The sequence below is a fragment of the Microtus oregoni genome, unplaced genomic scaffold (genome assembly GCF_018167655.1).
Source record: "Microtus oregoni isolate MIOR12 unplaced genomic scaffold, Mior012 000020F_ref0000438, whole genome shotgun sequence".
Classification (NCBI taxonomy): Eukaryota; Metazoa; Chordata; class Mammalia; order Rodentia; family Cricetidae; genus Microtus; species Microtus oregoni.
In genome coordinates this window covers 16752152-16776613 of record NW_024543079.1, presented here as the reverse complement: position 1 = coordinate 16776613, position 24462 = coordinate 16752152, and the positions used below count along the sequence as shown (strand labels likewise).

The 24462-nt window shown below is 41.4% G+C and overlaps 1 protein-coding gene and 1 non-coding gene across 3 annotated transcripts in view; one reads left to right on the top strand and one right to left on the bottom strand.

Annotated features, from left to right (window-relative positions):
• The window catches only part of Tpx2 (TPX2 microtubule nucleation factor), a 47609-nt gene that overhangs the window by 8810 nt on the left and 14337 nt on the right, over positions 1-24462 (top strand). For both annotated transcript variants that reach the window (XM_041670426.1, XM_041670425.1), the window contains exons 3-9: positions 10975-11144; positions 14043-14156; positions 15611-15737; positions 18442-18570; positions 19423-19539; positions 21465-21586; positions 22226-22377. In XM_041670426.1, the coding sequence (XP_041526360.1) occupies positions 11039-11144; positions 14043-14156; positions 15611-15737; positions 18442-18570; positions 19423-19539; positions 21465-21586; positions 22226-22377 (867 nt within the window). In that variant the 5' untranslated portion in view covers positions 10975-11038. The remainder of the gene's footprint in view (positions 1-10974; positions 11145-14042; positions 14157-15610; positions 15738-18441; positions 18571-19422; positions 19540-21464; positions 21587-22225; positions 22378-24462) is intronic.
• Positions 11947-12054, bottom strand: LOC121460572. Its single transcript, XR_005976065.1, has one exon. It is a non-coding gene; the product is annotated as a U6 spliceosomal RNA (small nuclear RNA).

Sequence of the window (24462 nt, the reverse complement as noted above, 5' to 3'; positions counted from 1 at the left end):
ACCACCACCCTGTTGATTTTGGATCTTAAATGGACCCAGTTTTGGAAGCTCCGCAGATCTGTTACTGTAAACAGATCGAATTTCAACACAGAAGTTAGCAAATGTGTAACCAAGTTCATTAAGCTTTCTTCAGGTTTAGTTTGTACATTTGACTAATAGTCAAAAGTAGATGTTGGACTTGTTGCCATTTATTGACTTTCTAATCCCCTTGTGTACAAGGAAAAGATGTGAATGTTTCATCTCTGGGTAAAGTGAAAGTATGTGTTAATGTAAAATCCCTCACCCTGTGCAGGTGGGAGAGGGTGTTGGGAGAGGGAGAGGGTTGCCTGGATAAGATTGTTTTAACTGACTGCCTCTACTGAAGCCTCGGCTTCTGTTGGCTCTTGAATCACCAACGGTTTAGCTCGTGCTTTCCTCAGGGTCTCACAAACTGGGTGGTGAGGTGCTTGACCTCTCACTTCCGCCTATTTTGCTAGGAGCCTCAGGCTTACAATTTCAGGCCTGCTTAGAATGTGCTCTGTGCTGCTCCCCACCCCTTCGGAACCTGCCCACTTTGATTTATAGAGCTTGTCAAGGCCAGTTATTTTCGGTTTGGGGGAGAGTGAAGAGACCAGCCAGCAGTAGCATGAGGCCAGTTTCTGATCCTTGTTTATTTATTTATTTTGAGACAAGGTTTCTCTGTATAACAGCCCTAGCTGTCCTGGAACTTTTTTTTTTTTTTTTAAAGATTTATTTATTCATTATGTATATAGTGTTCTGCAGGCCAGAAGAGGGCACCAGATCTTACTATAGATGGTTGTGAGCTACCATGTGGTTGTGGAAATTGAACTCAGGACCTCTGGAATAGCAGGCAGTGCTCTTAACCACTGAGCCATCTCTCCAGCCCTGTCCTGGAACTCTTCTGTAGTCCTGGAACTCTTTTGTAGGCAGTCATTGAACTAACAGAGATCCGCCTGCCTCTTCCTCCTGATTGCTGAGATTAAAGGCATGCCCCACCACAGCTTGGCTCTACTGTGGATTACTTGGATTACACATGTGTATATTTTCAGTGTTTTATTTTATTTTATTTTTATTTTTTGGTGGGGAGAAACAGAGGGTCTATACGATATGATGGATGATATGTAACAGGCAACTTTATTTTTTTTTTAAACTTATTTATTTATTTATTATGTATATAATATTCTGTCTGTGTGTATGTCTGCAGGCCAGAAGAGGGCACCAGACCTCATTACAGATGGGTGTAAGCCACCATGTGGTTGCCGGGAATTGAACTCAGGACCTTTGGAAGAGCAGGCAATGCTCTTAACCACTGAGCCATCTCTCCAGCCCTGTAACAGGCAATTTTATAAAGAACTAGTTTATACATAGCTTGGTTCATGCATACCATATTGAGTTGGCTTTCTTTACTTATTTAAAGAATATTTCTACTTTATTTTATTTTGTGTGGGTGTTTTGCCTGCAAGTATGTATGTGTACCATGTGCTTGCCAGGTGCCCAGAGAGGCCTGAAGAGGGCATCAGATCCCTACAAACCAGAATTATGGATGGTTGTGAGCCACCATGTGGGTGCTGGGAATCAAGTCCCTGACCTCTGGAAGAGCAGACCATGCTCTCAGATTTCCTGTAGGATTATTTTTCATTAAAAGCTGTTTTTCCTGAGCTGGTTCCAGGGCTGTCATGGCTGTACAAAGAAACCCTGTCTCAAACAAACAAAACAGCTGATTTTTATTGTTGTTGTTGTTTTTAATTTTCATGTATTTCTCTTGTAGAAGCAAGGACTCAGTGTGTAGTCCTTGCTGACCTAGAATTTGCTATGTGTACCAGGTTGGCCTTGATCTCAAACCCCCTGTCGGCTCCCAGTGCTGGGATTAAAGTGTGACCAAGCCCAGGTGAAGGCTATTTTTCTACTGCGAATATCTATAATTTTTCAGGGGCCTGCGCTGTGGCAGTTTTAGATAATTTTGAAATATGAAGCTAATTCTCTTGCTTGGCAGCTTGATTTGTTTAAGGGAACGTGGTTGACATATGTGCCTTCCCCCGCCCTTGATTGAGACATGTGTTGACAGAAATTCAATCTTGATTAAGGGGTGCAGGATGGGTACAGTTCCCACCATTCGTGGGGCTCTCATTTAAACAGCTGCCTTTGCCTTGACCTCTGCGGTATCCCACTAGGCTCTAATAGACTTTAATTTTTGATATTTTGACTTGTTTGTGGTGAGGCAGTATTATGAAACTGTCTTGATTTACAGTTTGTTACTTCACTTTTGTGTGCTGGTCCCTCCTCCCTCTTCTGATACTCTGTCACTGAGCCTCCTCCCCAACCCTTCTTTAGGTTTTCTTCGTATACTTTGTTAGCCTTTAATGGAGAGGATGAGAGTTCTCAAGGAATAATGGATATATAGTTGTTAATTTGAGCCCACTTTGAGGAGAGGCAGAGTGGTTTTTTTTTTTGTTGTTGTTGTTGTTCTTTTGTTTTTTTTTTTTTCTGAGACAGTCTCATTTTGTAGCCTAGGCTGGCCTGGACCTCAATATGTAGGCCCAGGGTGATCTCAAATTTGAGGCAGTACTCTTGCTTGAGGTTCTTAAGTGCTGCAATTATAGGTGTATGTATATACACCATGCCCAGCAAGAGTGGCAGGGTAGCCTCCTGAGTTGGCCAATCTAGACAAAAAGATAGTGTAAAAGGAGCGTTTTAAAAAAATAGACCACTGGAGGTGGTAGCTGGAGAGAGAGATGGCTCAGCGTTTAAGAGCACTGCTGCTCTTCCAGAGGACCTGGGTCAGTTCCCAGCATCCACATGGTGGTTCACAACTGTTTGTAACTCCAGTTCCAAGTAATCTAACACCCTTATACAGACACACATGTAGGAAAACACCAATGCAAATAAATAAATCATTTTAAAAATAGACAATTGGGCTGGACAAATGCTCAATGGTTAAAGTGCTTGTTGGTTTGGCAGAGGACCTAGATTTGAATTCAACACCCACATGGTACTTCATAGCTCTCTGTAATACTAGTTCCAGGGTATCTGATGCCCTCTTTTGACGTCTGCCGGCAACTGGCATGCATGTGGTGCACATATGTGTATGTGCGGGCAAAATATTCATACAAGTGGGGAAAAAAAGGATGAGGTTGGAAATATGGCTCAGCAATTAAGAGCACTGGCTGCTCTTTTAGATGTCTTGAGTTCACTTCTCAGCAACCGCATGGCAGCTCACATGTCTATAATGGGATCTGATGCCTTCTTTTGGCATGCAGGCATGCATGCAGGCAGAGCACTCATACTTAAAATGTATAAATAAATAAATCTTAAGAAAACCTATATATGGAAATACTAGAAAGATATGTAATGTTTGAACAAATCAAGGTAGTGGTCAATTTATGGATCACATAAATGGAAAACATTATTTCCAAAAACCAGTTGGTTGAAATTATTCTTGGATTATAGTAGGCCCATATTTCTATATGGAATGGCAGCCAGGCTCTAAAGCCATAGGCACCACCTGAGGATGGCCACGTAGCCTACCAGACAGGCCTTCGCAGCCTAACAAAAGGTCAGGATGGTTTTGCTCCTTCTTTGTAATTTGGAGGATGCCTGATAGAAATGCCAATTCAAACCTACGTGACAGCTAGCATCCACAGCAGCCAGGTGGTTGTGGATGGGACTGAAAGCCATTCTCCTGGTTACCTAGGAGACAGAATGCTCATGTATTTCCCCTAAGTTAAATTTTGGTATAAAGACTGTTTGGAGAATAAACGAGAAAAATTCTTCAGGATGTGAACTCAGGACTTCATGAGGGATCACAGAGAATCTCCCTCCCGATAAAGCCATGTGAGTTGTGCCTTTATTCCCGCGCCTCCACGCCGGTCCAGGGAGAGATAGTTTATGTTGTGGTCTGGTCTAGAGAAATAATTGAGAGTCCAGGCTAGCATCGGACCCGGACAGATTATCAAGAATATTTAGCAAACATTCCTGGAATTCAATCTTTTCTGAAGTGCAAATTTAGAGGAAAGTAAATGTTGCTTACCTAACTAGCCTTTCAACTGGAAAGGTAGACATTATATAATAATAAAGCATATTCTCAAAGAGCACAAAGCTTTATAGTGCAGTCTCTCCTACTATGTGTCTCCCAGGCCCCTGCACAGACTCAGTTACTAACACTCCTTCATGTATGTGGATGTATGAATATGTTGCCTTTTTCCTCTTTTTTTGATTTTTTGAAATCACAGAGGCTCAGACGGGAGGTATTAGGCCAGCCAAAGAGACAACAACAAAAGCGTGTGAAAGGTTAGATTTGAACACTTTGCAGGTTTTTAGTGTTTTTTTTTTTTGTTTGTTTGTTTGTTTTGAGACAGTTTTTCTGTGTAGCCCTGACTGTTCTGGAACTCACTTTGTAGACCAGGCTGGCCTGCCTGCCTCGGCCTTTCAAATGTCACACCTGGCTTGAGTTAGAAAGGGGTTTAATATAGATTTAAGCCTGGTATGAAGAGTAGGAAAGGGGCTTGAAAGATGGGTCAACATTTAAGAACATGGCTGCTACCAGAGGGTTTGATGGCTCACATTCACATGGCATCTAAGATCCAGAGGAATCTGCCCTTCTTCTGGCCTTGCATACAGGTGGTACCCAGACATACGAGCAGAGAAAACACCATGCATATACAATAAAAATAAATAAGAAGTACAAAATAAATAAAAAAGAATAAATAAAAGAAAAGGAAAGAGGCTTGAATAAAGGACAAAAAATAGAAATTGTAGAGTGATTACGTGCTTCTCGAGAGAGCTGCTGAAGTCATAGTTTGCAGAGGCCTAAGTGTAACTGTGGCTTGTTACATTCCCATCTTCCTTCCTCAGCTCTGCTTGTCTTCATTATAGTCCTGCCTGGGAAGAGTTCCCAGTGACCTCAATTAGGCATTGAGATCATGGGAATCTTAAGATTTTCCCATGTCTTTCAGCATAGTTGTTCAAAAGAAGAGAAAAATGCCCTCTTTCAACCACGGGATTTTGACTGTTGCCCGAAAAATTCTTCACTAATGGCCTTTAAAAAAATTGCCTTTATTTATGTATTTATTTATATGGTATGAATTTGTTTCTGTTTTGTGTATGTGTGGCTACATAGCAAGTTCCAGGCCAATCTGCTATGTAAGTCCCTGTCTTTACCCCCACCCTTACCAGCAACAACAGAAAAGCTAGGAGTCATGATGCATGCCTTTAATCCCAGCACTTTGGAAGCAGAGGCTAACTGATAAATTTTTGAGGCCATCACTGTTGTACAGATCAAGTTCCAGACAAGCTAGGGTTACATAGTGAGACCCTGTCTTAAAAAACAAAACAAAACAAAACAAAAAAACCAGCAGCAGCAGCAACAACAAAATGAATATTAAACAAATGATGAAGCGGAAATGAAGGAGAATGAAAAGTTTAGAATGGCATAATAGAGAGCCTTCTCAAGTCAAAAGACTATGGAAACGTGAAGGGCTGGCTTAGGGCAGATAGAGAGCTGACCCTCCCAGCACTGCTGATTCCTGCGGACCCGTGAGGGCTGCCAGAGGGTGTGCTGCCGCCAGGAGCTGATTGCTCTTAACGTGGCTGGACAGTCTCTGATCCTTAGCTTCCTTTTCCAGCATGAGGATGGTAAGTGATGCTTTACAAGGTTGTAAATGAACCTTAGAAACACTAAAGATTTAGTAGTTACTACAACCTGGCATCTCTAGTAGCTATTTTTGTTCCTGCAGTTGTTTTTAACCACAGTTTTAAGTGTTGTCATGTGTCTTTGGCAACCCTTGTTTTTTAAAGATTTATTTATTGCCAGGCAGTGGTGGCACACGCCTTTAATCCCAGCACTCAGGAGGCAAAGGTAGGCGGATCTCTGCGAGTTCAAGATTATCCTCAGCTACAAGCAGCTACTGTATCCCTGCAGGCCAGAAGAGGGCAGTGTGAGCCACCATGTGTTGTTGGGAATTGAACTTACGTTCTCTGGAAAAGCAGCCAGTGCTCTTAACCACTGAGCCATCTCTCCAGCCCTACCCTTGTTTGTTTTTATTAATCATTATCTATAAATTACAAAAGTCAGATGTTACCTATGGTTCTTTTTAATTTGAGAGTATCATGTTTCTACTCTTAAGTCCTCAAAGAGAATGTTGTTATAAAGAATTAAAGCTGTGCCAGGCAGTGGTGGAGCACGCCTTTAATCCTAGCACTTGGGAGGGAGAAACAAGCGGATCTCTTGTGAGTTCGAGGCCAGCCTGGTCTACAGAGTGAGTTCCAGGACAGACTCCAAAGTTACACAGAGAAACCCTGTCTTGAAAAACTAAAGGGGTGAGAAAAAGAGTTCAGGTTGTAATGAGTTGATGGGAAGAAACTGTATGGTGTATATAGTGATGTCACTGCAGAAGCCTGTTATTTAGCTTGGTAGTGGTGACACACAATTTAATCCCAGCACTCAGGAGGCAGAGACATGTGGATTTCTTTGAATTCGAGGCCAGCCTGTTCTACAGAGTGAGTTCCAGTACAGCCAGGAACTGTTTCCAAAAACAAACAAAATCCTGTCATTCATTCATTCATTTATTTATTATTTTGGTTTTTCAAAACAGGGTTTCTTTCTATAACAGTCTGAGCTGTCTTGGAACTAGCTCTTGTAGACCAGGCTGGTCTTGAACTCACTGAGATCCACCTGCCTCTGCCTCCTGAGTGCTGGGATTAAAGGTGTGTGCTACCACTACCTGGGCCTATTATTTTTTCAAGACAGGATTTCACTATGTAGCTCTGGCTGTCCTGGAACTCACTATGTAGACCAGCTGGCCTCAAACTCACAGAAATATGCCTGCTTCTGCCTCCCAAGTACTGGAATTAAAGGTGTGTGCCACTACGTCTGACTATGTTATTTGTTACAATTATTTCTGAGACACTATAAAACCCAGAAATATTTTTCTCATTACTCAGGTCACTGAGAAGCTAAGGAAATGCTGGCCAAACCACTGAGCAGTAATGAAGGTTGGGTGGCTAAACTCAGAGTATGGGGCAGTGGTGTAGTTTGCAGACCTCTAGTATGCAAGTTGCCAGTGCATAGAGTTGGTGGTGGATGGGGCTGAGGACCTGGCACACTCCTCTCCTCTTCTGAGGAACATTTTCATAGTCTGCATTAACATCCCTTGAATCAGCGTCTTTACCTCTTAAGAATTATTTTAGAGAAAAAGTAACAAATATGTACAGAATTTAGCTGTAAAAATGTTCTCCTAGAAGTTTTTTTTTTTGAGACAAGGTTTCTCTGTAGCTTTGGAGCCTGTCCTGGAACTGGGATTAAAGGCATATGCCACCACTGCCCAGTTAGAAGTATTTTTAGTGAAAATATTGGGGAAAACTCTAAAAATGGAGTATAATTTTACACATGATTAAGTGATGGTATATGTTCAAATTTATTGCCATGGAGTATTGTATAACATATGTGAAGCAGATTCAAGATGTGTTGTGATTGCAGCTATATGACTGTAATGTTTGCTCACTTATGTAGACCAGGCTGACTTTGAACTTGTAAGTCCTCCTGCCTTTGCCTCCTGGGTGATGGGATTCTAGGTGTAAGCTACCAGACCTTGCTTTGTGTGTGTGTGTGTGTGTGTGTGTGTATACTTTGAAGCAGGGCCTTATGTAGCCTAGACTTGCAGGTGAAGTTTCTCTGTGTCCCAGCAATAGCTCCCAAATCAACATAAAGAGACTTAATATTAGTTATAAGTGTTCGGCCGATAACTTAGGCTTGTCTCCAGGCAGCTCTTACAACTTAGATTAACCCATTTCTATTCATCTATGGGCTGCCCTGAGGCTCATTTACCTCATTAGTAAAGTTCCCATGTTGCTTCTTATAGTACTACTAATAAAAACCCAGAAACAGATATTGGGGTTCAAGCTGAGAGATCAGAGAAGCAAAGCAGCCAACCACTAGAGAGCTCTACGAATCTTCAGACTGAAAAAGAGCAAATTCCTATTACATCCCACCTTATATTCTTCTCTAGTGCTGGTTTGAAAGGTGTGCACCACTACCGCCCAGCCTCTGTAGCTAACTAGTGTATCTGCTGGGACTAAAGGTGTGTGCCATCACTGCCTGGCCTGTAAGGCTGACTAGTGAGGCTTGCTTTGCACTCTGATCTTCAGGAAGCTTTATTTGTTAGATCATAAACAAAATGTCACTATATTTCCCCTTTTTTGTCTAAGAGAAAAAAGAAGGTTATAGGGGTTGGAGAGATGACTCAGTGTTTCTTCCAGAGGACCTGGGTTCAATTCTCAACACCCACATGGTAGCTCACAACTATTTATAACTCGTTTCAGGGGACCTGACACCCATATCAAAACACCAATATACATAAAATAGAAATAAATTATTTTTTTAAAAAGGTTATAGCTAATATAAGAAAAACTATATACAGTAAGTACAATAACTATATATAATATATACAGGCAATAAGTACATCAACAATGTCTAGTCCATTTGCATTTGATGAATTCAGAGAACATAATTTATTATGCATCTTATCTTGGTGAGTCCAAAGTCTTGTACCTAATTTACTTTCTATCATAACTTGCATTATGATCCCAAACTGTATTTTGATATCTCTCAACCTTCTTCTGTGTCTGTCTCGAGGCTCCTCAGACTCTGCCCTTTTTCCCAGCATTTTCTCTCCCCCAAAAATCCTGCTTAGTAAAAATCATCTTTTTACTAACAATGAGAATAACACATTTTCACAGTGTACAGAAGGATTATTTCACAGTACACATTAGCCTTGGCCTGTACCTACTCAATACTGAGATTACATGTGTATGCCACTACATCTGGCACTGGTTCAATTTCCCCCCTCCCCAGACAGGGTTTCTCTGTAGCTTTGGATTCTGTCCCGCAACTTGCTCTGCAGGCTGGCCTCAAACTCAGAGATCCACCTGCCTCTGCCTTCTGACTAGTGGACTAAAGACATGTGCCATCGTGCCCGGCAAGCATGAATTTTTAATTAGTTTTTATAGGAGTTTAGAGAGGTTTCTGTTGCTGTTGTTTTGTTTTCCTTAGACCAGGTCTCCCTATATAGCTCTGGCATGGACACTCAGTAAGCAGTGCTGGCATTTACAGATGTTGTGCCCTGATGGCCTGTCTGAGAATGCTTTCTAGGACAAACAGTTTAATGGGATTTATAGGCAATGATTTGTCAGTGAGTATGACCTTTAGAATATTTTTCAGACTACTTTCAACTATTGTGTTACGTAGATAAAGCTAGAGTGGGTTTGCACACAGTGAAATGCAGAGTTTTTTTGTTTTTTTTTTTCCCAAGACAGGGTTTCTCTGTAGCTTTGGAGCCTGTCTGGGAAGTAACTCTTGTAGACCAGGCTGGTCTCGAACTCACAAAGATCCGCCTGCCTCTGCCTCCCAAGTGCTGGGATTTAGGTCTGTATTGTTGACTTGTTCCTTTTACTTATTATGCATGTTGTGGCTTGATGTGTATTAACTCATTTTCTTCATGCCTAGGGAATTTTGTTTTCCTCCCTCTGTAATAGAGATCAAACTCACTTCTTCATACATACTAAATGTGCTTTCTACCACTGAGCTACACCTCCAGCCCAGGAATAGAATATTTCTTTTTCTTAAAATATTTCTAAGGAATGAAAACCAGTACTTGGGAAAACTATGTTTCTCTCTTCTATACATAAGGTCCTCTGCTAAACACCCTGATATACAAGTTAGATTGGCTTTAGTCTTCAGAACCTGCAGTGTACCAGGAGAAATGTTTATGAAGTCAACTGATACAAAGTTAGATGCTTATTATTCTGGAAGAACTAAAGCTCTGTGGTTTTGGATACTTTGCATAACATTTTCTAGAGATTTAGTTTGACTTGGGTAAAGATTTTTGTCGATAGGTGTAAAAGTTAACGACATCGTTTTAGACATTAGGTTACCAGGCACAGAGTGAAAATGGGAGAAAGGCTTCGAAACAGGAAATGACAGAGGGAAAATTAATAATGAGTGCAACATCCAACAGTGAATGGCGGGTGTTGGCACTCATCAAACCTGGCCTTTCTTTAGAAGGGAAAAAAGTTGTACATTTATTTATCTTTTGCGTGTGGATGCATGCCACAACAGGTATATGGAGGACAAGTTGCAGGAGTCAGGTTTCTGTTTTGCCACCAACTGGCTTTTAGCCATCAAACTAGGTCATCAGGCTTGGTGGCATGTACCTTTACCTACTGAGTCATCTCAATAGTCCCAAAATGACTTCTAATTCCAAAAACAAGTAATCTCACAATCTCACAAGCAACTAACTTGTAGGTGGATTTGACAAAGTGAGGTCTATTTTTCAGATGCTTTGTGTGTGTGTGTGGTGGGGGGGAGGGTGTTTTGAGACAGGGTCTCACTATGTATCCCTGGCTGACCTGGAATGTATTATGTAGACCAGGCTGGTCTTGAACTCAGAGATTCTCCTGCCTCTGCCTCTCAAGTCCTGGGATTAAAGACTGTACTGCCATGCCCAGTTCCAGGTGATTTTCTTTCTTTCTTTCTTTCTTTCTTTCTTTCTTTCTTTCTTTCTTTTCTTTCTTCTCCTCCTCCCCTTCCTCCTCCACCACTTCCTCCTCCTTCTTCTTTTTTTATAGTTTATTTTTTATTTTCTGTGCATTGTTGTTTTGCCTTCCTGTATGTCTGTATGAGGGTGTTAGATCTTTGAGTTACAGACAGTTGTGAGCTGCCATGTGGGTGCTGGGAATTGAATCTGGGTCCTCTAGAAGTGCTTTTTTTGAGACAGGGTTTTTCTGTGGCTTTGGAGCCTGTCCTGGAACTAGCTCTGTAGACCAGGCTGGTAGAAGTGCTCTTAACTGCTGAGTCATCTCTCCAGCTCCCCAGATGATTTTCTAAATCAGAAATATAAAACTGATACAAAAAGTAGTTGGTAGAGAACAATAATTAATATTGATGAACAACCATTTTTTTGTAACCATTTCTTTCCTCAGAAGTCATCTATTGTAGAGTGTCACCCTCTTGGGAAAAGCTGATTCTTCTGCGTTAAGTGGGGCAATGTCACAGGTTAAAACTACTTACTCTTTTGATGCCCCCACCAACTTTATCAACTTTTCATCTTTGGATGCTGAAGAAGATACTGAAAATATAGACTCTTGGTTTGGTAAGTTTCTGCTTTCTCTGCCAGTTTATTTAAGGGTTAGTGTCTTGTTTTGCACTGAGGACACTTGAAGAGTAGAAGGGCTGGGAGAGATGGCTGAGCATCAGGAGCACTGGCTGTCCTTCCTAAAACCCACTATAGTAGCAGTCTATGTCTCCAGTCCCAGGTGATCTGATCCCCTCTTCAGGCCACCACAGGCTCAGGCATGCACGTGTGTGCAAAAGAACCCATGCACATAAAAATAAATTAATAAAATTAAACAAATTAAAAAGCAAGAGACTCTAAAGAAATAACTAGATTTCTTTCCCCTCCCTCCCTCCCTCCCTCCCTCCCTCCCTCCCTCCCTCCCTTCCTTTTCCAGACAGAGTTTCTCTGTGTAGCTCTGGCTCTTTTGGAACTCGTTCTTGTAGACCACATTGGTCTTGAACTCAGAGATCCACCTGCCCCTGCTTCCAGAGTGTTGGGACTAAAAGAATGCACAAATACCACCTGGCTTGGTCTGTACATTCTTTTCCACACCATGACAGCTTCTCACTCATGATTTAGTAAAACAGTTAATATTTTGACTACATATGTCTGTTCATATGTAAAGTTAGGCTTTTTGAGATAAGGTCTCATACCGTAGCCCCGAGTGGCCTAGAACTCTTGGCAGTCTTGCTTCTGCCTTGGAAATGCTGGCATTACAGTTGTGAAGTAGCATGCCTAGCTTTTGTTTCTTTTTATAAAAAGATGGAACCATCATCTTTACTGATAATTTAGGGTTACAATACAGTTCCACAGATATGGGGGGGAAAAGACAATTCCAAAAAATTTGGTATACTTCACGAATTTTCCTGTCATCCTTGGTGGAGGGGCCATGGTAATCTCTTCTGTACTGTTCCAGTTTTAGTGTGTGTGCTGCTGTAGCAAGCACCTGGCCTGCCCGCCCACCCACTTTTCTTCCTTTCCACTTTCCTGCCTTCCTTTTTCTAGGCACTACTTTACTGCATAGCCCAGCTCACATTGGTCTTGAATTTGCTATATAACCCAGAGTGGCCTGAAACTAACAGTCCTCCAGTCTTCAGCTCCCCAGAGCTAGGATTATAGACATATGTTACGATATGCAGTTTATAGGTGCTTTTTTGGGCGTAAATGGGGGGATCAAAAATGATGTCATGAATATATGTGATGATATAAAACCTACCCCATTGTCCTCTGGGCATAGACTGTCCCCAACATGGGTATGTGTGTTTGAGTGCACTTGCCTACAAAGACCAGGTGTTGGATCTTTTAGAACTAGAATTCCAGGCAGTTGTGGACTACCTGATATGGTTTTGAAAACCTAACTTATGTCCTCTGAAGACATAGGACATACTCCTACCACTGAGCCATCACTCCAGACTCCTCAAATTTGTTTGTTTTGTTTTTCAAGACAGATTTTCTCTGTGTAGCCTTGGCTGTCCTGGAACTAGCTCTATAGACCAGGCTGGCCTTGAATTCACAGAGACTGGTCTTCCTCTGCCTCCTAAATGGTGGAATTAAAGTTGTGTGCTTCCACTGCCAGACTCCAAAATTGTTTTTAGGCATTCTAGTACTAACAACCTAATCCACAAACAGATTTGAGTCTGTGATGTTCTGTGACATGGTATAAAAACTAGGCCAAGTTTTTTGTTTTGTTTTGTTTTTTTAAAGATTTTTGTTTGTATGTCTGTGTATGTCTCATCTGTGTGTGAATGAGTGCAGTACCCATGGAGGCCAGGTGAGGGGGTCTGAGGTCATAGAGCCTAGTTTATTTGTGGATTGCCTGACATGGATGCTATGAACTGAATTTTTATTTTCTGTAAGAGCAGCAATTGCTCTTAACCATTGAGACATCTTGACAGCCCTCAGCTTGTAGCTGTATTTTGAGAAAACTTTGGGATAATGTGAGTCCAACTGTTGATGATGCTTCTTCATTTTCTTCTTTCTCTTGTCTCCACCTTCCTCATTAAGAGACATTAACATCACTGTGTGGTAGGAACACAAATGACTCTATTGCAGCTTCATTTACCACTTAAAATGCAGAGTCCAAATAAGATGGTGTCTGGTATTCTCCTGAGGAAGGGATTCAGTGTTACTCTCAGCAGAGGGCTCTGTTGGAAGGAAAAACAGATAGTCTGGCTTGCTGTCCTAGAGTGGTCTTTACCATTCCCAATAGCACTGCAACCCCGAGGTAACACCCAGACTGTCCAAAGATTTCCTTTTACAAGTTTTTCTTTACCCTGCCGATATCCACAGAAAGGGAATATTAGCATAGCATTAAGTTTAAATGCAAAGTTTGAAAGAAAAAAAAATAATCCTGTACTTAGAAAATCACTTTAGCTATATAGTGTATTTCTTTCTTGTTTTCTTTCATCTTGTCCCATCTTTCACGTGGTTATAATCAGAATGTCCGTGCACAGTGTAGCTATTCAGGGGCTCCCTGTGCTCCTGTTGCTGGAACAGATTGTTTTTGTGCCAGCTTTAGTCACAGCAGAACCCAAGATAAAACTCCTTGAGAAAACTTTGCTCTGCTCCCCTCTCACACACCCCACACTCTGTGAATAGAATCTGTTCTTTGTAATTTTACAGTTCCTGGTGGCTACAAGTTTTCTTCAAGGAGAATGTGATGCATTTAAATGGTAAATAGGGCCAGATAATATTGGTGTGGCCCTAACTGTGTATCCTTACAAAGATAAAGGAGTACAGAATCTGCACTTTCCTTAACTGTGAGATGTTGTTGGATGTTGCTTTGGGGAGAGTTTGCAGTCTGTCCCTGACTGCACATTCCTTTCCTTTAGTTGCTAGAATTGTGTTTGTGCTAAAGGTCCTGGCAATAGACTTTACTCCCCATTTTAATGCTTGATTCTTCTTTGTTTTGCTTCCTTACTGATTATTTCACAGATGAGAAGGCCAGCTTGGAGAACAAATTTCTTGGGAAGAATGGAATTGGTGAGCTTTTTCAGGGAATGAGAAAAGTCAAAGTTCAGCAAGGCCGTGTCACACCTTTGAAGGCAGGTAAGGAGAACCAGCTTAGACAAGAGCCTGGACCATAGCCGGTGGGGACTAGCGCTGTGGCTCTGAGGGAGTCAGTCAGCAGAGGCTGTTGGTTTGTCAGTGAATGGGTGGAGTCAGTTCGTAGTGGATGTACAGCTAACCATGTGCTGCTCTTTTTCCTGAGAAGAGGTCTGTATGTAGCTCAAGCTGGCTTCAGACTTGTGCTCCTCTTGCCTCACCTCTTGCATGCTGACATTGTAGGCACCACCATACGCGACTGTAGCTTTCTTTTTATATGCCTTTAGGATTCATTTGGGAGATTTTTTTTTTCCCTAGTGCTGGGTATTAAGTCTAGGACCTTATGCATGGTTGATAAGTGCTAATAATTGAGTGCTGCATTTTTAAAAGAATTTTGCATCAAGGTTCATAAATAATGTTAGTGTATAATCTTCCTTTCTTGTGTGTGTGTGTGTGTTTTCTGGCATTTGTTTGTTTTTCCTTTTCCTTTTTGCTATGCTGGTGACTGAATGTAGGTCCTTGAGTATGGTGAACAAATGCTTTACTACTGGGCTGCATCCCAGACCTTAGTTTCTAAAATTTTTAAACATGGTTTCATGTAGTTCAGACTGTCTTTAGGTCATTATAGCCAACCTAAAAATTGTTTTTAATTGTTAAACATAATTGTATGTTTATAGGGTACAGTGTGATAATTTGACGCATGTATATGTTGTATAAGCAAAATAGCTTTTGTAAGCAGGCCTTCTGCATAACTTTACCTAAGTTAAAGCTTTCATGCTTTGGAATGATATTTTTGTATGGCATACATATGATTTTAATTTAGAATTCTGTATCATCACAAACATGCTTATGCACACATACTCACATATATACACATGTATTTGCTTTTCTTGAGATTTAAGTATTGATTGTGGGGTATTAAAATATTAAAATTAAAAATGAATATTTATTGTTTGAATTCACGCAGACATGCTTTTCTTTTAAAAATTAGGTTTATTTCATTTTTTTTTATGTCTGAGTGTTTTGCCTACATGTATATATTTGCATCACTTGAATGCCTGGTCCCCATGAAGGTCAGAAGAGGGTGTCAGAACCCCTGGAACTGGAGTTACAGGTGGTTGTGAACCACCATGTAGGTACAGGGACTCGACTCAGGTTCCCAAAGAGCAACAAATGTGCCTAACCATTGAGCCATCTCTCCAGCCCCATATGATTTTTTTGTTTGTTTGTTTGTTTGTTTCTCTAGACATGGTTTCTCTGTAGCTTTGGAGCCTGTCCTGGAACTAGCTCTGGTAGACCAGGCTGGCTTCGAACTCACGGAGACCCGCCTGCCTCTGCCTCCCGAGTGCTGGGATTAAAGGCGTGTGCCACCACCGCCCAGCCCTTTTAATATATTTATAAGTGGGTATTTTAGGACATTTCTGCAGTAGCCTAACTAGGTTTTTGGTCTCTCATAGTTGACAACACTTACTATAACGAGGCAGAAAAAGAAAATCTTCAAAACCATTCCGTTCCATCAAATGTGTGTTCTTCCGTGACTGCAGAGGGGACTGTATCAGGAAAAACTCCTGTCCAGCCTCAGAGGTAAGAGTGGGCACAAAAGTTGTGGGTCTTGCCGGGCGGTGGTGGCGCACACCTTTAATCCCAGCATTTGGGAGGCAGAGGCAGGCGGATCTCTGTGAGTTCGAGACCAGCCTGGTCTACAAGAGCTAGTTCCAGGACAGGCTCCAAAACCACAGAGAAACCCTGTCTCGAAAAACCAAAAAAAAAAAAAAAAAAAAAAAAAAAAAAAAAAGTTGTGGGTCTTACTGGAACTGCTCAAGCAGTAAAGTAACTCTGCGGATCGATGGCCTGTGTCAGTGCTGTTAGACTGCTGTGTTCGTTCAGTGCTTGTGGATTGGAGCTTGTAGGTTTAATTTGTAGGTAGGAGCTTACATACATACTTAGCTGCTTGCTCAAGGCAAGTTCGTTTCAAAGCCAGGATTCAAACTCATCAGTTTTATTTTAAAACTTTGTATGAATAAAATGATTGTTTTTCTTTCTTCTTTTTTCTTTTTCATTTTTTTGAGACAGGGTTTCTCTGTCCAGTCCTAGCTGTCCTGGAACTCATTCTGTAGACCAGACTAACCTTGAACTCACAGAGATCCACCTGTCATTGCCTCTGGAGTGCTGGGATTAAAGGTGTGCACCACCACCTCCTGGCAGGTTATGTTTTTCTGATGTCAATTACCTTCCTCTCTCTTTTTAAAAGATTTCATTTATTTTATTTTATGTTTCTGGGTGTTTTGCTCGCATTTATTTATGTGTGTCATGTTCATTCCTGGCACCTGGTCAGAAGGGTGCCAGATCTTCTGGAACTGGAGTTATACACAGTTGTGAGCCCTCATAAGGGTACTGGGAAATGACCCCGTATCCTCTGGAAGAGCAGCCACTTCTTGTAACCACTGAGTCTGTCTTTTCAGCCCTCAAATGCCTTTATTTGTTTCTGAATATTACAGAAGCTTTCTCATGATCAGGTTTATATATATCGTCTATTCTTTACTTTTATTCTATCATTGTCTTTATTATTCATCTTACTATTTTGTGACATTAGAATTTGAACCACTCTCATTTGTGCTAAGCATCTTTCTATTGCGGAGTTATATGCCCAGCTTTTATTTAAAAATTTATAATTATGGAGCTGGAGAGATGGCTTAGTGGTTAAGAGCACTGGCTGCTCTTCCCCAGGATGTGGGTTCAATTCCCAGAATCCACATGGCAGGTCACAACTGTCTGTAATTCCAGTTCAGGGGATTCAGCACCCTCATACAGATGTGCATATAGGTAAAACACTAATGCACAGCAAATAAAAATAAATCTTTAAAAACATTTTTAAAAATTTAAAATTACACACACACACCTATGTTGTGTGTGTATGCCATTATGCATATGGACAGTAGCTCGAGTCAGTTCTCTCCTTCAACGGTGTGGTTCCTGCAATAGGAACTTGGGATCAGGCTTGGACACAAGCTCTTCTGTTCACTGAATCATCTGACTGCCCCCCTCCTCCCCATTCCTGCCGCATGTGGAACTTTTAAAGTAACTAAACAATCACAAACAGTTATGTTTTGTAGATGGCACTTAGTGGACTCTTGCTTTAAAAAAAAAAAAAAACACAAAAAAATCCCAGCTTGGAGGTGATGGCACTCGCTTTTAATCCCAGCACTTGGAAGCCAGAGACTGGTGAATCTCTTGAGTTTCAGGCCAGCCTGGTCAGCATAGTGAGTTCCAGGATAGACAGGGCTACACAGAGAAACCCTGTCTCAAAAACGAAACAAAAAACAAAAACCCAAAAAAAGAAAAAAAGCAACCAAAGAAAAAACTGGTCTTGGGGGCCAGGCGGTGGTGGCGTATGCCTTTAATCTCAGCACTTGGGAGGAAGAGACAGGTGGATCTCTGAGAGTTTGAGGCCAGCCTGGTCTACAAGAGCTAGTTCCAGGACAGGCACCAAAGCTACACAGAGAAACTCTGTCTCGAAAAAACAAAACAAAAAAAACAAAACAAAAAACCCCCTCAAAAAACCTGGTCTCATTAATTTTTATTTTATTTGAAATGTTGCCAGCTTGTATTTATATTACTATATTATAATCTGGTTAGATCTATCACTGCTTTGTTTTCTGGTCACTGTCTTTTGTTGTTGATGTTATCCTATTTCCCTATCTCCCCTGGGAAGTGAACCCAGATCTTTGCTTCTTGTCCTTCCAACCAAGTCTTCTACCACTGAACTATCCCAGCCTCATTCAAATATAGTTAGTATTTTAACTCTGTTTTAAATTTTGAGACAGGCTTTCATTGTATATAGCTAAGATTGTTCTGGAACTCAATTTGTAGGCTAGGCTAATCTCAAATGCTCCCTCCTCACCTCTTCAACCCTGGGATTAGAGGCATCTACTTCCACACCCAGGGCTCTGAGTCTAGGTTTCTCTTTTAGAGACAAGGTCTTGCCAGTCTGCTATATTAGCTTTCCTGAGTGCTGAGATTACAACAGCGTGACCCTATTTAGTCTGTTTTGCTGGTGTTTTTAAATGTCAATTTTATTGAGGACTAATTTATAAACCACCAGCAAATTTGAATACCAGAATTTTATGGTGGGAAACAGCAAATTTTCACTAACATTAGGTTACTAGAGAATGGATAATAAATGTTTTATTGGCCTTGCAGTATGACAAACTTCTACTGTCTGAAGAACGTTTGTGTATCTGTAGTAAATATATTCATCATAGGATAAATTGTGTCATTTCCACCATAGGAGATCCCTTAGACTCTCTGCTCAGAAGGATTTGGAGCACAAAGACAAAAAACATGCCCCTGTTGAAATGAAAGCCAAGAGATGCACCACTCCTGCCCGTGACCTACCACTTCCCAAAAGAATGAAAATGTAAGTCGCCAAGGCTTTACCGTTGGCCTTGCAAGACCTCTGTGCTGTGCGGTAGGTAGGTCTCTCTCCTGAGCAGAGAGTGCTGAGTTATTAAAGTTACCCATGGGTCCATCTACAGTCTGCTGGCTGTAGATTGGGAAACTCTTAAGCTGTTTCCTGTGTCCCCTCTGGAGATGCTTGAATCTTAGTTTAGAGGTTTGCCCCAGTGCTCTTCTGTGGCAAAGACTGACCAGAATATATGATGTTCGTGCTTATTATTATTATTTATTTATTTGGGAATGTGTTTCACCACAAGGAATATTCTAAAGTGACTAAATTTTTTGCTTCTCAGACGTCTCTTTGGAAAAGAAGGCTTTGGTTGATTTTTAGCTCTGACATCCTAGCTTTTTCATTCTGCTTGAGCTGTTGCCAGAAAGCAGCTGCTGTGTCTGTGGACAGTACATCAGTGTTCAAGAGCGTAGATTGTAAAGGGAGCAGCTGTCACTCACTCAGGAAAGTGAGGCCTTCTCCAGAGACTGTATCTTAAATTTTATCTTAGTTGTTCAGATTGTCACTTGGATCTCCCAGTTGCAGTGGGGGCTGCAAAGCAGGTACAGTGCTTACTTATAGCTGGCTACATTGTTGCTACTTCTGAATTTACTGAGAAACAGATCATAGCTGTCAGGAAGGTTGACTACTGTCTTCTGTCGGTTAACATGGCAGATGCCTCACCGACCTCTGTTGGAGCTGTTGCTATGTATGGTCTGACGATGGGACTGAAGAGCCTTGTGCTTCAATTGTTGTTAGTCCCCCAGATGAGGGTGTGCTTCAGGAAGCTGAAATTTATTTATTTTTATTCATTTTGAACTCAAGGTCTCATAAAAAGAAACCAGAGGAAGAGGAGGAAGGCAGTACTTCCAGAAAGAAGGAGAGAGAAAGTCTAGAGAAAGCCAAGGGCAGACATACTGTGGCTGCTGTTCCACCTGCAAGGTAAATCTCTTTCCCAGTGTAAACTTTAGAGTAAGTACAGCACACCTGCTATTTCGGGAAACCCCTGGAAGCTGTCTGTGACCCGCAGGATGCCGAGATGGAAAGCAGATGTTCACAGATGCTGGTTTATTTTATTTATTTTTTAATTTTTATTTATTTATTAAAGATTTCCATCTCTTCCCTGCCACCACCTCCCATTTCCCTCCCCCTCCCCAGTCAAGTCCCCCTCCCTCGTCAGCCCAAAGAGCAATCAGGGTTCCCTGCCCTGTGGGAAGTCCAAGGACCACCCACCTCCATCCAGGTCTAGTAAGGTGAGCATCCAAACTGCCTAGGCTCCCACAAAGCCAGTACGTGCAGTAGGATCAAAAACCCATTGCCATTGTTCTTGAGTTCTCAGTAGTCCTCATTGTCTGCTATGTTCAGCGAGTCCGGTTTTATTCCATGCTTTTTCAGACCCAGGCCAGCTGGCCTTGGTGCTAGTTTAAACAGGCACTGGAAAGCTGGGCTCTGGTGCACGCCCTTAATCTCAGCCCTTGGGAGAGGCAGAGGCAGAGGCAGGTAGATCTTTGAGTTCAAGGCTAGCCTGGTTCACAGAGTGCCAAGAAAATCAGGGCTAAAAAACAAACAAAACAAAAAACACAGGACAAGATCAGTACAACTTCTTCCCATCTCAGTTGAACAGGCCTCCTTGAGCTTCTTATCCTTGGATTTACAGTCAGTAATCGACTTGGGGGGGAGGGTGTCAGTTTTATTCATTTGCCAAAAGATTATTTCAGTTTTTTTCTGGAAAATTTTGTTCATATTTTAGTACAGTAGTTCTCAACCTGTGGCTCACAACCGCTTTGACAAACCTCTATCTTCAAAAATATTTATAATGACATTCATAATAGTAGCAAAATCACAGTTATGAAGTAAGAATGAAAATAATTTTGTGATTGGAGTTACCACAACTCAAAGGACTGTCTTAAAGGGTCGCAACATTAGGAAACCACTGGTTTAATAATAGATAATGGTTTTATGGGTGTTGATATTTATTACAAATTTTATTTTGAAATTAAAAAAAAGATTTGCAGTATCACACCTTTTTGTTGTTTTTGTAGCATAGGCTGACTGTAATTAGCTAAGTAGCCAAGGATGACCTTGAACGTCTGCTCTTTAGTCTCCACTTCCCTAGTGCGGGTGATGTAGATATCCACCACCTCTCCTGGTGTGTGTGTGGTACTGGAGATTAAATTTCGCATATGTTAGTAAGTTCTCTGACTATAAAGCTACATCCCGAGCCCCTTATCTGCTTCTTTAATTTTACATTGTTTCAGATCTAGTTGATACAATATTTATAGCATCAAATTATTTACTTATTTTTTTTTTTGTTTTTTGAGATGGGGCTTCTCTCTGTAGATCTGGCTGCCCTGAATCTCTCTCTGTAGACCAGGCTGGCCAGGAACGCCTAGAGATCTGCTTACCTGTCCCTCCCCAGTGCTGGGATTAAAGCCATATATCACCACTGGCTGGCTTTTTCTTTCCTTCTTACACTGCTGGACCTGGAACTAGCTAGGTTACCTGGGCTGGTTTACAGTTCTCTGGCTTTAACCTCCCAAATGTTGGAATTCTATTGTGGCTTTTCTGGCTTTTTAGCTTAGTTTTTCATGTGGCACAAAAGCTTATTATTGGTATAGACAAATACATGAGTCTTTGGTGGTGTCTAGTGTTTTGTGTAGTTTAAGCTTTGTTCTCTGAAAATTTTATAGTGTCTTCATGGAAAGTACCCATCTTCTCTTAATGTTACCTAATTAAGCCTACACTGGTTTCTAGTAGATAGACTTTGGTTTTGACAGATATCATAGATTATACCCATCAGCTTTTGCATCCTTTGAATCACTTAACCCTTTTTACCTTTCTTCTCTCTTACTGATTCTTGTTTCTAGGCAGAAGGTTCTCAAAAGCACTGAGGAGCAGGAGTTGGAGAAAAGACTGAAGATGCAGCAGGAGGTGGTGGAGATGCGGAAGAAGAATGAGGAGTTCAAGAAGCTTGCTCTGGCAGGGCCAGGTCTGTTGCGCCTCGCTGGGCCTTAACTAGGAGGGTGCTTCTTGGAATTTTGGTAGCATTTTTTGAGGTCTCTAAAGCAAAAACACCAGTTGGAGTAGCCAGCATAGGACATGTATTTATTTAAAACTGGCTGCATCCCAGGATTTCTTTCTCAACCTGACCACCTACACCAGTGCGTTCTCAGAGCATGCTGTTCTTCTCTTGTGTGTCAGCAAAAGGACTGAGATTCAGGCAGCCTGGCCAGCCTGTCATTTCCTTCTCATCTTAAAGGTGGAAGAGAAAAAATAGTTCTGTCAAATAGTTCTGACTTAAATTTTGCCTTTCAAGTCAGTCGATGGGCTTGGATTCTCAGTGGTATGGAGTGTTTGACTAGAATCTGTGAGGCCCTGGGTTCCACCTCTAGCACCGATTCACAAAGGGGGGTGAGGTCATGACTCTATCAAAGCAATTGGAGTGAATATCTTTCTCCAAGCTCTGACTGCATCCCAGTAGCCGACTCTTCTTCCTTACCCAGTTTGCATCTGAGCAAAGGACTTCAAGCCCACTAGAACTCAGCGAACATAAAACCTCGATCCATAAGTAACAGAGATGCGGAAAGAGTGTTCTCTGTTCTTAATGCTGTGTTCCTCTGTTCCTCAGTGCAACCTGTGAAGAAATCCGTGAGCCAAGTCACCAAAACAGTTGACTTTCACTTCCTCACAGATGAGCGAATCAAACAACATCCCAAGAACCAGGAAGAGTATAAAGAAATGAATTTCATGTCTGAACTTCGAAAGCATCCTGCATCGCCTGTAAGTTGCCAGGCAACAGCATTTTTATTACTAATTGAGTAGGATTCAGCTGGAGCATTTGTGGTCATTATTTACGATATAGGATGATTGAGGCTTACTTTTGAATCAAGGTAGATACAAATTCCCTGTGAACTGTGACTGTCAGCAAATCACTCCTGGGAAAGCATGCTACCAAGTTGGTGTAAAAATTAAGATGGAATAGGAAGCACATAAAATTTTGTGTGGCAAATTTGTAGAGGCTTTCTCCAGCACCTGAAGGTTCAGGTGTAGAAGAGAGTGTGGGAAGTATGACCTCATCTCAAATGAAAGACAATGATGACAGCAAATGTGAAGATGGGGCTGTCATTGCTTCTGGTGGTACTCTGCTAATGAGACTGGACACAGCATGAGAGGGCTGCCCCAGCCCCAGTTGGATCAGGGAGTTTGCTGTGAGATTGTGTCTCCTAGGAATGTCAGAAGCTACAGTCTCACCCACGTGACTGCCTAAACATAAGCTGAACAAGGACGGCCACAGTAGGCATGCTAACATGGATGAGGGAAAGCTCAGGAGGCCTCAGTCCTATTCAGAGAACTACAGGTAACTAAGGAATGCTGAGAGCTGGAGAAATAGTCTTCCCAGGGAAGAGCACATCCATTGGTTATTCAGTACAAAGGGTCAGCCCTGAAACATACATACGAGTTGCATTGTACAGACTGTCTTAGCTAGGGTGACTGGTGATGTGATAGAACACCGTGACCACAGAAATCTTGGGAGGAAAGGGATTATTTGGCTTATACTTCCACAGCACTCTTCATCACTGAAGGAAGTCAGGACAGGAACTCACACGGGGCAGGATTCTGGAGGCAGGAGCTGACTTGGAGACCATGGAGGAGTGCTGCTTTCTGGCTTCTCCCCATGGCTTGCTTAGCCTGTTTTTTGTTGTTGTTGTTGTTTTTTTTTTTTTTATATGACACCACTCACAGTGGTCTGGGCCCTCCACATTAATCATTAAGATAAAAACAGCTAGATCTTATGGAGGCATTTTCTTAATTCAGGTTCCCTCCTTTTAGATAATTCTAGCTTGTGTCAAGTTGACATAAGACTAGTCAGAACACAGACTGAACAGGTTATATATAGGAATATATATGTATGTATGTAACAAAAATTAATAAAAAAAGAGTCCATAAATCTGAAATTGGGGTGGTGATGATATGGGAGACTTTGGAGGAAGGAAAGAAAAGGGGAAAACGATGTAATTATAATGTCAGAAATAAAAGACATAAACCTAGGGTCATGTGAGCATAGTTGACACCTAGTTTAGCCTGCAGGACAAATTTGCTAATTGATAAAGGAGATTGGGGTAGAACCAGGGGTTAGTTATTTGCATAAAGGTTTTAGGACCTGTTCTTTCAAAAAATAAACATCAAATCTGAAGGAAAAAAAATCTTAAAAAAAGTTTGTTGCTACAGTGTTGAGTTCAAGATCTAACAGAGCCCATGTGAAAACTGAAGTTGGAGCAGACCTCATTGTTTTCAGTTTATTTATTATTATTATTATTATTATTATTATTATTATTATTATTATTATTATTGTGGTGGTGGTGGTGGTGGTTGGGTTTAGAGGCAAAGTTTCTCTTTGTAGCCCTGGCTGTCTTGGAACTTGTTCTGTAGACCAGGCTGTCTTTGAACTCATAGAGATCCTCCTGCCTCTGCCTCCCCAAGTGCTAGGATTAAAGGAATTCATGACCACTGTTCTGCTCCTTTTTTTTTTTTAATTTTCAAAAGAGTAATAGGCACTCTTAACTGTGGAACCACTCTCCAGCCAGCTGTTTGATTTTTTTTTTTAAACGACAGAGTTGTATTTTGTTCAGGTTTGCCTCAAACTCACTGTGTAGCTGAGAATGATTCCTGACTCTCCTGCCTTCCCCTCCCCAATAATGGGATGCTGGGTGTATACCACCCTCCTGACTTCAGGCAAAATTTTATTTTTAAATACTTTTATTATTTCTTTTTCTTTATGTATATACCTGTGTGTCTTGTGAGTGCGTGTCACGTATGTGTGGGTAATAGTGGAGTTTAGAAGAGGAAGTGGGATCACTACCTGAC